The sequence below is a fragment of the Sinocyclocheilus rhinocerous genome, unplaced genomic scaffold (genome assembly GCF_001515625.1).
Source record: "Sinocyclocheilus rhinocerous isolate Xijiao unplaced genomic scaffold, SAMN03320098_v1.1 scaffold1545, whole genome shotgun sequence".
Taxonomy (NCBI): domain Eukaryota; kingdom Metazoa; phylum Chordata; class Actinopteri; order Cypriniformes; family Cyprinidae; genus Sinocyclocheilus; species Sinocyclocheilus rhinocerous.
In genome coordinates, this window is record NW_015626380.1 from 187,542 (window position 1) to 202,498 (window position 14,957).

General features: G+C 37.9%; 1 protein-coding gene across 2 annotated transcripts; it reads right to left on the reverse strand.

Moving 5' to 3' along the window:
- Positions 1 to 8,833: 8,833 nt before the first annotated feature.
- Positions 8,834 to 14,383, reverse strand: LOC107712763 (hepatocyte nuclear factor 6-like). Of its 2 annotated transcripts, none has more exons than XM_016518109.1 (2): positions 13,086 to 14,383; positions 8,834 to 9,191 (listed from the first exon to the last, which is right to left on the reverse strand). In XM_016518109.1, exons 1-2 carry the CDS (start codon positions 14,149 to 14,151, stop codon positions 8,899 to 8,901), a joined length of 1,359 nt encoding a protein of 452 aa, XP_016373595.1. In that variant the 5' UTR covers positions 14,152 to 14,383; the 3' UTR covers positions 8,834 to 8,898. The 2 variants fall into 2 exon arrangements, with proteins under 2 accessions (XP_016373595.1, XP_016373589.1); XM_016518103.1 differs by having other exon boundaries at positions 13,071 to 14,383.
- Between the last annotated feature and the right edge of the window lie 574 nt (positions 14,384 to 14,957).

A 14,957-nucleotide genomic window follows, 5' to 3' on the forward strand; every position in this document is an offset into this window, starting at 1 on the left:
TAATGGGTTTTAATGTTTTTGTCTCGTTGCTCCGGCCGGGACACGGCATCAACAGTATGTGAGGGGCGTAACATTTCCGTCTCACGCTTGAGGTATTCGGCCAATCACAACGCATTGGATAGCTGGCCAATCACAGCACACCCTCGCTTTTCAGAACGATGAGTTTTGTAAAAATCGACGCGTTTCAAAAAGGCGGGGCATAGAGGAGAAACAATAATGTACAGTATGTAAAAAATAATGTGTTTTTTTTTTACTTTAAACCGCATAAACAAATTTCATTACACCAAATACACAAAATAATGTTCTTTTTAGCAGCATCATATGACCCCTTTAATGCAAAATGTGACTATTCTGCATTAGCCCCGTAAAGCCTGAAATATGAAATAAATGTCAGATAATTGAAAAGTTTATTGAACCTTTACACAAAAAATATAAGTGAGATCTAAAAGTTTGCATTTGTGATTTATGTTTTGTATCATTTGATACATGAGGCTTTAATGGCCCATAGTAGAATTATATTGTGAGAATTCCCTTACAAAAAAGAGGTATACTTAAAGTTCATTTTAAGTAGCTAAACTTAAAAATTAAATCAGTGACTAGGCCTAATTAGCATACCTTGCAGGTGCGTAGAGCAAATGACAAAATAAAGTCCAATAAAATAGCAAAAAGAAGTTCTACACACCATGACACATTTTGCTAAGTAAACTTAAAAAGAAAGATGAAATATAAATATAAATTAGTATAGTTTTTGTAAGGGAAGTTATTGCACCACCTTTATAGTCTTAAACAGCAAATTAGTTGTATAATGTTATCAGTTAGATGGCTCCTTCTTTTTTGAAGCATGTATATCATATGCAGAGACCACTTTGAGAATGGGATTCAGAATCTAAATTGTATAAAAAATGTTGATTTTTGAAATCAAGAATATAAATAAAATGACTATGCCATATAAGCAAATCTTTGACATTGGTCATGTGATTTTCTTGCTTCCACTGAAGCACAAGATGGTCTTTAGAGCTCAGATCTTGGTAAACAACATGATCAATAAGTTTTGCCCATGAACACACCAAATTCTCAAATGCATGGTAATTTTTCAACAATTTGTTTACTCTAGTTTGTCTTTCCACACTAGTATTTAGTTAGTAGTAATTTGTACAAGTGGAGTTAGATTCAAATGAATGCCAGCTGAATGTTACCATCTGTAATCTCTATTAAGTTTCATCTGTCCCAGGGGTTCAGGCATCATTACAAAACTCTCTACTGTCTTTTCCCGTTATTAGATAGTCTAATAGCACACAGGTCATGGGTGATTGGTGGAATAGAGGTTTCTTGCATACAAGAACAAATGGATGCATATAATTGCCTTGTTTTCAGTGTTAATTGCTCATGTAATTAGTTGTGATTGTTTTGTACCTTTTTCTGAGAGTGTATAACAGCAAAAATGCAGGTGACATACAAAAAAAAAAGTCAAACCAACAGTGGTTTTAACTTTAAAATTTACTTAAAAGCCAATAATTTGTTTTACATAAAAATTTTGTTTACACAAATATTATAAAGTTTCGGTATTTTTTTTTTTTTTGAAAAAAGTATTTTTGTCTTGTTCACCAGTACAATATCTAAACATCTTATGAAAACAAGATACAGTTATTTAGGAAGTAAAAAAAAAATTTTTTTAGCAGAATAAATAAGATAATTCGATTTCAACTGCGAGTTGTCTCCACTAACTTCTTTGTGTATTTGTACAATTTACATGTAACACTTTAACAAACATTATATAATGCTTAACAGATCATTAGTTAATATATATTCACATAGCTAGAAATATGAGATAATGTTCTTGTTCATGTTTACTAATGAATTTACTAAACATTACCTAATTATGAAAATATGATTATTTAATGTAAATTGAAATGCTTACAGATGTCAGTAAACGTTCAGTTCATATGATCTCCGTTTGTTGTGTAGACCTCTATTTACACATCTTAACAAATAATCTATTAATTATTTGTTCATGTTTTTGCAGTACCCAATCTAAAGTGGAAACTGCTCATCATATGTAAATGTTTATAAATGTTTACTAATCATTAATACTTTTATGAGCAGTCATCTTGTAACACCCCTGTGGACTGTTTGTTGTGGTTTCTTCCCCTTTTGTTGGTTTAGACCGTTCAATCATTAGTTAATTACCCTTATTGTGTTCACCTGTCTGCCCCTCGTTATCTGCCCTATAAGTTCCTGTCTCTTGTATTCTAGTATTGTCGGATATTCACATAGCTAGAAATATGAGATAATGTTCTTGTTCATGTTTACTAATGAATTTACTAAACATTACCTAATTATGAAAATATGATTATTTAATGTAAATTGAAATGCTTACAGATGTCAGTAAACGTTCAGTTCATATGATCTCCGTTTGTTGCTCTTTGTTTGTTGTGTAGACCTCTATTTACACATCTTAACAAATAATCTATTAATTATTTGTTCCGGTGTGAGCGCGAAGAGGAGCTCCGCCCCCGGCATCATGGCTGAGGGCGAGCGAACTATGGAGGGTATTCAGGGCCAAAATGAGGAGGAGAGACGCATCTCAATGGCAAAAATTGTCCAGAAAGACCTGAATTTACCCTATTTACACATCATTTATTAATCATTTGTTCATGTTTTTGCAGTAGACAATCTAAAGTTGAAACTATTTATCATTTGTAAATGTTGTTTATAAACAATTACTAATCATTTAGTATCTTTATGGGCTTTGGACCTTTAGCTAATGTAACAAGGTTTGTGTAAAGTGTGGCTGGTTACATTTAGCTAAATGCTTGCTAAAGAGATTGTAATTTTGGTACAAAAAATGTGTTTATTGCCTCAACACTCACATTAGTATACTACTCTTCTGTATATCATTAAACAGGATAGTCCTTGAGTCACAAATAAGCAGGGGAAAACAAATCATTTTTTAAAAGAAAATACTTGTTCATTTATCAAAACAATATAATATAAACAGATTGAACCGTGTTCCCTTATAATAATCAAATTGACCCCTGTACACTGTTGACCCTTTAACCAACCCTTAAACCTACCCATACCACCAAACCTGTCCCTAACCTTACCCGTATCTCACCTCAATAGCAGCTAAAGTGTTGTACATTAACACAAGCTTTTAATCATTTTATAGCATTTTAAAATCATTTGTAGATTTTCAGTAAGTGCTTGATCATATGGAATTGAAAGTTAAATGACATTTGTAAGCATTTTAACTTACATTAAATAATGTTTTGTTTGAACATCATCTAATGTTTAATAAGTTTATTAGCAAACATTAACAAGCACATCTCTCACGTTTCTAACTCTTTGAATATATATTAACTAATAATCCATTAAGTATTATATAAAGTTTGTTAATGATTTATTAATGAAAGTTATTATAAAGTGTTACCACATCTCTTTTTGTTCAGAATGTAGTTCTGTTGTTTTACAATTACATCATGTTTAATGTTTTACTCACTCAGATTTATTTCTAATTCGAAGTGAAGTAAAATCTCACATTGCCGGGATTATGCCACCAAGTGGCTCTTACAAGCAAAGGATTTTAAACGTTCCATATTCGTTGTATTATTTCTGCAGTGTGTAGTGAGTATAATACCTGGGAAAAACTATCCATTACAATTCCCATTCATCTGAATGGCAGTTGCTTGGTTGGCACATGAGCACCCATTCAGGAGAAAATGAGAGATATAAACTTAAAGATATAACAGCCACATTTGTTACAGCATTGTTCTGAATATCATAGAAATGTCAAATAAAAGACAAGAAAGTCAAGAAGTCTGGTTGTGATGTGCTGGAAAACCCAACCTTTTTATTTTCTACATTTTTGTGACTACAGAAATGCTGAAACATTTTAACACTGAAAAAAGCATGGCGACATCATTACTTGCGTCTTTTTTCTTTTCTTTTTCTTGCTTAGCAAACACAGAAGATGATATTGCACGGCATAGAGAACAGTAGCTAACAGGAAAGAAGAAGAAAAAAAAAATGAAAAAAACCCTATTTGATAGATGAGAATTGAAAATGAAAAGCATGACGCATTACAACCCGAGAGTAATACCTACTGCATTCCTCCACTGAAACAGACACAACATACAGAGAAAACAGGCCAAGAAGAAAAGTGTAAAAACAGAACTAGCTTGATACAAGATGCACTGTTCGAAATGGAAACAAGCACTACTTTTTTTGAGAAAGAAAATGTCAGCAAGTTTATTTTTCAGTTTATCAAAACCTTCCTCCTTCTTTATAATAATCATCGCTGGAAGTAGTCCCTCTTGGGCCTACAAAAAATAAATAAATATAAAAAAAATGAAAAACATGATTTTGTTTTCCAGCTGATTGTCTTAGGCGCTCTCAGTATTATACGGCACACAGAGCCAAGCCTTTCTATCAAATAGGAACTCCTTTTCCACGACAACCAACTGGGATAGGAATTAATGATTAGAGCAATCCCAACATTCACATAGGCTACATCGAGCTATCTAAGCTAGACACTACATTAGAGGGGTGGGTCGGGACGGAGCGTAGGGTTTGGGAAGAGAAGGGGGGAGAATTCTGAAGCAGAGAGCTGCTGTGACGGCTGTGGGCGAACACTTCTGGGTCTTTCACTGTGGTATAGGGGGGATTCTGGGCAGAGAGACTCTTGGCTCACAGTAGGCCTTGATTTATGCCAGTCTTTGCTGTTATACAAAACAAATCCTAAACGCTGTAGCGACATAGGAAACCCATGGCCAGCAAACCTATAATGCGACAAATGAAACAACTCTGATTGTACAGCATAGTGAAACGAAATGTTCTGCTATCATGAGCTTTCTCTTCAATCCTGCTAGGGGACATCATTCTGCATCATTTTTTTTCATGATGTTTCCATGTGGTCCATCCTAAGCAGACACACAAAGCTCCCAATCGTTTAGATGAACAGTCAAATAGGCCTATAATGTCCGAGCCATTAGCAACATCAAACAGAAAGGGAACCTGTTTGCTGAAATAATACAGGTTCAAAGAATGCTGCGTATTTTGAGGCAGGACAGTTCATCCGATGCTGGGGGTTCCACACTTTGGCATGATCCATGCACAAAGCATTTGCTTGTTTAAAAGTAGCTGCATATTCTGATAAATCCAAAGTTTCGCAAACAGCATATAGCCTAAATGGCAAAATCATCACGATGTGATAGCACGTGTTTTGCCAATAACCAATTTTTGGAGTTATCTTAACAATAAATAGTAATACACACAGTTCTATCCCAGTAATTTAGATTTCCTTAGTCGTTAATCTTGTTTGAAAACAATTCTGCAATTCTGTTTGGTGCCGCTAATGGACTAGAAATTAAACTTCCGCCCTCCCCATACATGCACACACCAATTTCTGTTTTCTTTGCAGATTTATTAGACTTTGCTCATTGTCAATACACACGTTCGAACCAAAATTGACATATCAGATGGATCTCGGCAGCAGTGTCACGTCAATTAAAAAACAACCCAGTGACGTGGCCCCGCCCACGGCAGATCTGCTGCCCCGCCCACGCTCCACCCACTCAGTGTCCGACACAACAAAGTGAGCAGGACTTGTAGCCCTCCGTCCCAAAAGCCACAGATTGTACTGTTTAGCAGTATATGCCACCCAAAAAGTCGAACTAAGCGTGTCTATATTGTCCCACTATGCCTTCTATTGGTTCATACCCGTGCAGACAGCAAAAGACCTCACAAACGCCAGTGCTTATGCAAAAATCACACTACTTTCTTTCGTCTCCCCCTCCCCCCCTTCCCACTTTTTGGTTTTGGTTAGAAAATCTTTGGATGTGCAGCAATACCCATAAAACAATGATTTGAAATACAAAGGACAAAATCATTCTGGACATTTAAATAACATAAAAAAAATCAAATAAAAACATCATACACTGCTTTTTTTCGCAGGTCTCTGTGGGCGGACCGTTCGGATCTCTGGCAGTGTATTAGGCCTAGTACATGGGCCAAAGTGCCATCTAACATACAAACACAGAGGAATGGAAATTCATCAATATATCTACACTTTCAGACATAAGGCTGTAAAATAAAATGAATGTCCATTTTTTTGTTTGTTTTGTTTTTCCCAAAAAACCTACTATGTACAAATCTATATTTTCTACAAATACATAAATTAAAACATAGGTTAAGTGATACAAAAATGAAATGAAATTAACGGAAACCACAACACAGTAGTAGAAGAAAGTGAACGAATAGACACAGAATCACAGCAGTTGGTTTTACCCTGTAAAAAAGAATAGTCAAACATCCTTAGAGTATCGGAATAACACAAGGCTTTCATTAAAAAATAAGCTTTTCCTTCCTGCAAGTTTCAGTCTGCTATCACAGAAGCTCGCCTTTGGGGACCAAAACAGAGCACTTTAGCCAAAACCATCAAAATAAATACTCATAAAGCTTTTTTTCCCCCCGAAGTCACATCAACGATTACCAAACTAGTTCAGTTCTGCCTTAATCACATAAACTCTCTATACAACAGAACTGTGAAAAGTTATTACTATGAGGTATTCAGATATTGGTAAAGACGTGCACGGCCTAATCGGTGGACACACCCACGGGTGACGTGGTGAGGGGGGCGGGGCAAGTGGCAGATTTGGCGTTTAAAAGGGAGCTGGCAGGAGCTTTGGTTTGTCAGCAAGAGTTGGAGAAAGCAAGAGAAATTCCTTTGGTATGTTTTCATTGCATGGTTGCACTGGCAAAAGCACCACGGTGAGAGAGAAGAAATATTCCATTTTTTTTCTTCATCAGTGGCCCTTCCACAGGCTGAGGTATTCCGAGAGTTAAAAGGTGGGTGTCGAGAGGTCAACGGCGGTTTAACACTTTGGTTCAAGCAAGGCACTCGTCCTGTGAGTTTAACACATGTCTGCCGAGGGCGCTGTTACGTGAGCACGGATGAGTGGTAGAGAGCATTAGAGCGAAGGAGAGGAGGAAAAAGGGGGAAAGGAGTGGAAACACACTATCTATTCATCCACCTTATCATTCATTTAGGCCGTGCAAAGAGAACAAATCTTTGGTATTCTTTGGTATCATTACATTGATAAAAATTACGAATGGAAACGGACTGAGGTAGCATCTTTGGTTCACACTATAAATATCAGCAGGTCTTAACATGTTTTTTTTGTCAGTTTTTTCTTCTTTTCTACATGAGGAAGCAGCGCTCTTTTATATATGCTTCGATGTTGTAATAGTTGTAAATACCAAATATATTTTTAAAGCTAAAACACACCACAAGAGACAACAAGGCCAGATATCTTGTGAGTTTGAGTGAGTCTATGATATGAAGCAAACACATCACCCTGCTTCAGTCTCCATAATGCTTTCTTCCTAGTTGTGAAATGCATAGAATGCGCTCCCTCTCTCTTACTGGAGTATTGGGGTTCGGGCCCGGATGGGGACACTGCGGTGGTGTTGATGGTCGATGAAGTGAAAATGATGCATTAGACAATGAAATAGCCTTCTATCATGAGCTTAATGTAAAATGAACCCAATGAATCTAATATGACGGCACATGCCTTATGGGTTTGTGAAAGCATGCTGACAGCCACCAGTCAATCAAACATTTTTTCTGTACATTAACATTCTAAGGATGAGAAACTTGATTGTATGCAATGAAAGTTTGGAATGAAATGTAACACAAAACAACCTGGATTTCCTCCTGCTTCCTCTAATGACAATTAACATGCGTGTGCATTTGCTCCAGACGAAGCTAATTATGACAAATGATGAAAACCCTGTGTTGAGTTTTTTCACCCAGACGTCGCTTCAGCCTCATTAAATGAGAGTCTGCAAAACTCATAAAAATTATTTCTACTTAAAAGCTGTGTTTGACTGATGGATATGGGTGTGAAACGGTGACAGGTGCTGGTTAGTGTAAGTTTATCTTTGGTTTTCAGCAACTGGCATTGAAATATTTAAAATGCAGGTAAAAAGGCAGGTTAAAGCTAGCAAAAATCTCCCTGAAATAATCACAGGAAAGGACTGAGGCAGGAATGGGGTGCGGGGCACAGGTGTGTCCTCACAGAGACATGTTTGGCTACTGATTGAGTTAGTTTTAGGACAAACAGGAGAACGAATTATATGTTAAATGGCTACGGATGTCACAGTCCATATTACATTTACTGAGTTACCTGATTAGAATGTTCACAGGGGGGTTGTTAAAAGGAATACATATAGTCTGGCCTGATTGAAAACAAAACAAAATACATGTGTTTCTTTGGTTCTACCATCTGTGATTGATAAGTAGTGAAGATGGCAAGTTCACATGTCTTTTTAAGGTTCCTATGTAACTTTTCCAACAATTAGGAAGAAAGCACTATCCTGAGGGTGACATTCAGGTAACCTTTGTCAAGATTCTACACCACCTGATTAGATTTGGCATCCCTGGCTAGATCTGGGATGCCAATAGAGGTGAATGTGTGACGTCAGGCTTTACACCCTCAATGACGTCGCAAAATCTGGAATCTGACATCAGAGCGAATAACAATCACTCCACGTTTAAGATAATGACCAAACACTGATGAGAAAAAGTCTTTGAAAGCAACCGACCACATGAGAAAGAAAAACGCAGGTTAGGGGAGTGTGTTGAGATGAGGAACGACCAGTGATTGAAGTGTAACTTCTTCTTCTTCTTTTTTTTTTTGCAGAATGTCAGACATGAACGAAGAAAGTCCTAAGTAGGCGTCAAAGCAGTCTTTGATGTTTTTCTTTGGATATTATAAATATCGGTACTGTACAAGTTTTAAGGGCAAACGCTGTCTAAAATTGTCTCGTTTTCTTTGTTTAAAGCTTTTCCACCGAAGTTTTTTTTTCTTTTTTTCCCATAATGCAGCCACTACTCCATCATGCTTTGGTACAAGTGCTGGAGGAGGAGGAGTTGGCCGAGTTGGAGCTGCAGTCATCCAGCCACTTATCGAGGCTCCGTCGACGTGCGTTCATGAAGAAGTTGCTGACGGTGGTGAGCTCCAGGCCCAGCTGCTGAGAGATGGTGATTTGTAACTCTTTGGATGGGCGCTTGTTCTCTTTGAATATTGCATGTAAAGTCCGACGCTGGACATCAGTGAAGACCAGCCGGGGCTTCTTGGAGATGCTCCCTCGCTCGCTTTTACCATGCTCCTGCTCCTTTCTCTTGCATGCTGAAAGAACAAAAGGTTGACATAAATAAGTCAGACATAATTGCCTAACATGTAAAAGACACAGACTCATATGTCATGACACGGTGTGAGTTTTTGGAAACACTTTATTTTACAGTGTCCTTGTTACATATTGCATGCACTTACTATGGTATTAAAAGGTAAATTATGCATAATTACATGCAACTAACCCTAAACCAAACCCTATTCCTAACCCTAACCCTAGAGTAAGTACATGTTGTCAATTAATATTACTCTGTACTTAAACATATAATTACAATATAACAAGGACATCTGAAAATAAAGTGTAACTGATTTACTGAAACTCAAAAACATGGAATAGACAAAACAAAACAGAAACACTGATGCTTTTTGGAGGGTTTTGTATTGTAATTTACATGTTCACTATATGAATAAAGTCTCTGGAACTGTCCATGGTGCTTAAATTCAACCACATGCATTGCAGATACACTATCACAACCAATATGATCACTTACTGCCAATGAAAAAACAAAAAAACAAAAAAACACTTGTTTAAAGAAACTAAGCAGTCATGTTGAATAAAAAGGTCTACTGATGTTTTCTGTCTTTGTGCGCGTAAAATCCTAGTGGGTGGCATAACTGTTATTTAGAAAACCACAAGGGGGCGCTAAAAGACTGTGCGAAACCGCTTAAAAAGCATGTAGGGCCTATTTACTTGAACCGTCACACGCACACACGCGCGAACCAACATTTGGTCTACAGGCAATATTTCTTAAAATAAATTTGTCATTAAAATGTAAATCACAGTTCTGCCTCTCAGTTCTATATCGTTCATTCACATCAACTTTTTACATGCAGTAGCTTAGACAACAAAAACTAATTTGAATATTTAATATTCATATGTATCAAGAGTATGTTTTAAACTATTATTCAAATATTTATATTATTTAAATCAAGTTTTAAATATTTAATTACATTATAAATATCCTAACAGTTTGTATTAGCCTATAGTGTCTTTTTTTATTATACAACGAGGTATAAAGTGAATAAACGAATGTAGAGTCTAGTCGTGTAAAAGAAGAACAAAACTATGCACGCGGGGTTTGAAACTTTGGGTAAATATTAACAAAAAGCAAATGGGTTTGCTATCATGTGTCATAAATCAAAACTGTGGCCATGCACAAGGCCACTTTGACGAGACCCACGCAGACTGCCAGGGAAATAACTGCGAACCTCTTTATCCTTCAGTACATTTGATCATCACATATAGGTGCTGTTTGTCTGCAAATCATTAGACAGGCGCCAGATAAGTCGGTCACTCATTTCACAGTGGCTTCAGCAACAAAACAATACCTTATACGCTCAGGCCAAAAAAGACGTTAGCAAACATTATTTAGGCTAACATATAATCATAGCATATAATTATGTAGCATAGCCTATGCAATTATAATAAAAGATGAGAAGTTCGGATTACGTATGCTATATATGGTATATGAATAGATATGAAATATATTCCGTTTCGTTATACTCTTATTTAGATGTACATCAACTACTGATCTGATACGCATTTTATGATTTAATGATAATTTATTATTATTATAGTTATTGATTTTAAGTTAGTTATGGTGTTTAGCGAAGCCGCATGCACATTTGGGTTCAGATATAGTTTGAAAAGACTATATATACCTGAATAAAATGCTCTTGGCTTTTAGATGAATGTTTAGATCGTAAAATTAGACAATTTGTAATATATTATTTGATATACTTCCGTATTGATTCTTTGGCCAACTATTTTTTTTTTATAAGAATACAATGATTTCTTTAAGACACAGAAATTATTACAGCAATTCAGTTTAGGTAAAGTTATTCCAAAAATAATGCCGATCGCAAAATGATTAATGATTATCGACGAAAAGCTTAAAGAATGTCATTTTGTTTAAATCGATGTTATTTTCATTTATTACCTTATTACAAGATTACGCAAATACTAATTATTTAGGTATGATAAAAAATATTGCATGTCAGTTTTCTGTTTCTTTTTCTAGTTTCACTTTTTCTAATAAAACTAGACTAGGGTCACTTTTTAAAAAAACTGATATATTAAGTCCTCATCACAAGCAAACATATGCTAAAATATAAATATAAAGAGTTGAGGCAAAATACAGTTGAATATAGAAGCGTGAATGACAAATTCATGGCATAAAAATCACAAGTGTGTAAAAGGTGTAAAAGAGCAGTGATGTGAAAGACTGCTGAATGGTCTACTGTCTTATATTACTAAGGAAAACGAGAAGGGAACTGAATTTGAATAATCAATATACCAATTCTATATTTACCTCTCAGTAGGCCGATCACATACCCTCAACCATGTGTACTCAATCAATAATATACATCAGTGTCTGGAACATTCACTAATTTCAATATAATTTAACGGAATAAGAAAATAATCGCACTAAACCAAAAGAAACTAAATCTAACTGTAATGTAATTAGAATTCCTGTAGTTTAATAATAATAATAATAATAATGCAAGAACAGATGAAACAGATGTTTTTTTTAGCTTATTTCGACCAAAAGAAAAACGAACATACAAAATATGAAAATACATTATGTGAATGTAAACATGTAAACAGAAACGTGAGGAAATAAAATGGTATGATGTAAATTCATATTTTGACCTTTACTATGAATGATACAAAAACGTGGAGCAAAAATCCATAACAGAGCAAGGCCGAATCTGAATCAAACAAAACCAAACAAACACCAGCCCAGCATCAGTATACATATCGCATATGACTGCATGATACCCTGACATTGATATTAATAATAAAAATGAAACTTCGATACAGAGAAAAGAAATCGAGCGTAAGAGAGTAAAACAAAGAGTAAACTAATCAGTAGGCTACGTACAAGACCGAAGATAATGACACATAAAGAGAGAGCGTATGTACAATCGACACAAATGATTTTGCCATGAAAAGTATTTTCAGGAAATAAAATTTTGTTTCAAAGTATTTCCCCCATCATGTGCATACATGAATTACTCTGATATTTGTAATGACATTTATGATGAAGTGGTGCAAAAAAAAAAGAGAGACACTCGCATTTGAGATGCTTTCTCTTTTTTTCACTGCTGACTTTGAACGGATAAGTGGCCCCCAAAGCCGCCCGCCAATTGATTCTAATTCTCGTGAGGCAAATTAATGGAGCCCCAATCAGTTAATTAAGAAAACCTACACAGAGAACACGTCACTGGAGCTGGACAATAGACGAAGAGATCCAACAATGAGAAGACTGAAGAAATAAAACATGTCCCTTTCTTACAAACCCAAACACACACTGCGACACGTTTTCAGAGCCCATTTCAGTAGTGCGCACACACCGAAAACGTTACGCACACTAGTTCAAAAACAAAAGATATCCACGAGACATGTGACTGGCTAGTGTTCTAAAATAAAAAGTAGATCAGTGGTCATAAACGTATTGCAAAGACAAGTGGACACTGGGACGCTGCATCCATTTTCACATAGATAAAATGGGATTGTGCCACCGAGGCTTCGAGACATTTCTGATCAAACTATTTCTGTTTGTCCCTCAGGCTGCATGTAAAATCACCATCAAATAGCCCAAAACAAACTAGCAAAACAAAACAAATCCATTGCGCTGGATAACCTTACCTAGGCGGTCAATATTATACATCTAGAAAGCAACCTCAAGTTTGAAGGTATCAGTATAAATTAAAGTAGCACAAGCACGGAATAAAATCACACAACCTGGAAAGTAAGCTAAGTAGGAAACCTCCAAAAAGCGTCGCAAAACCGAAGAATGCTGGTCACTCGTGAATTGGTTTGGAAGGAATTTAAATGAGAGTGATTTACTGAGGATAAGAGAAGTGTATTACCTATTGTTCTCTCACCTGCGAGCCTGAGCGCGGACATTCTCTGGAACTCAGGCTCCTGCAACCATTTCCACATCCTGCGGAAGGTTTCCCGGCCAGACTTAAGTTTGCTCCAGGGCTTAGGGTTCCGGAGCAAGTCCGAAAGCGTCCCTTGCGAGCGGCACAGCACCCTCTGGGCGAAGATAGCCTGCGGGATGCTGTATCTTTTCAGTTCCGTGGTGATCCTCTGTGCCACTTCTTTGGTATTGACCTCCTCCATCTGTCCCGAACTGCTGCCGTTGTTGAGCTGAGATCCGGGCGCGGATGAGTGGTTCTGCTCCCGAGTGGAGCCCAGCACCTGCCCGTGGCCCTGGACGTTGAGATGGGTGTGCGGATGATGGTGGATGCCGTTGATCTGCACCATGCTCGCCGAAGACGCGCTCATGTGCTGCTCCCCGTGTCGAGCCAACATCGCGGGGTGGTGTGCCTCGAATCCGTTGGGTGTGAGCATCTTCTCGGCGGGCATGGTGGCCCCGGGATGCGCGTAGGGCGGCAGCCCCTGCTGGGAGTTGTGAATGCCGCTCAGTCCGGATCCAGACAGCGGCGATAGGCTCTGTCCCATGCTGGCCACATCCTTGTGGTAGGGAGAGTAGAGGTTGTTCATCGGGGCCAGACCCCTATCGTCCCTCATCAAGGTGAAGCTCCCGCTGACGTTCCCCGGGATCCTTTGGTGCGGGTGATGATGGTGGTGGTGGTGGTGATGATGGTGGTGCGGGAATTTGTCGGACACGGTGGAGATGGGCGGTAAGGGCTGCAGCGGGGTGAGGGTGGTGTAAGAGCTGCTCATGCTCATCCCGGGGGGAGCCTCGCACGCCATGCTCATGGCCGGGTGCAGGTGCGTGGCGAGCCCGGGGTGCTCCGGGGGCCGGTGGTGATGATAGTCGCCGCTGTCCAGGATTGATGCCATGCCCATGGAGCGCGCATGGGCTGACAGACTGCTCCGATGGCTCCTGTCTCCGGTCATGAAATCCGCCGCGCTTAGGACCGGTTCATGGCTCACTCCGTGCAGATCGCCAATGTTCTCCATCGACAGCTGGGCGTTCATTATACGTGCAAGCGTGTGGACAAATCATCTATCTGATATAGCGGAGCAGTGTACACAGAATTGCTCTCATTGGAAAAGTTCTGTTGTTATCTTGATTAATTTTCTTTGCGTTCTTTTCTGATTTTTTTCTTTCCTTTTTCGGTTTTATAAAGTTTTGTAATTTTTTTGAAATGTTATGGCCCCCGTCCCTTCAGTAGTGCATGGTGTCGGTGTGCTCGCGTCCCTCGCCATCTCTTGCCATGTCTGCTGTTGTTTCGCACACTGCTCCGTGCTGCGGCTGCCGCTCCGCTTTGCCGCGCATGCGCGCTGATCGCGGCTCCTTTGACGTCACATATTAAGGAAGTTGCACCCCATTGCTATTAAATAGGAATGCCTCCTCCTGGATGTATAGCATAACCAACTTCACACAACTGTTATACCGAGAAAATAATAATAATAATAAATAAAAATGAATGAATGGAATGGAATAAAGTGTTATGCTGATGATACTTTATTAGAACAAGCAGATGACCATATTAAGTCTCATTATCGGCGTGAATAATTCATGAATAAATGCAATTAGTTTGGCAGAACCTCCTTAATGCGATGGGTGTAAAAAACAAACTTCCGGGTTCACCTGGGGGCTTCTGCTTGCATTAATATGCATGTAAATTATAGTTCTTGCTCCAAACTTCAGAGAAATGTTTACATACATGAACATATGACTGCATATATATATATATATATATATATATATATATATATATATATACTGTATAAACTCGTCATGACATTCAGTTGAAATAAGAAAGGTCTGGCACACAAAA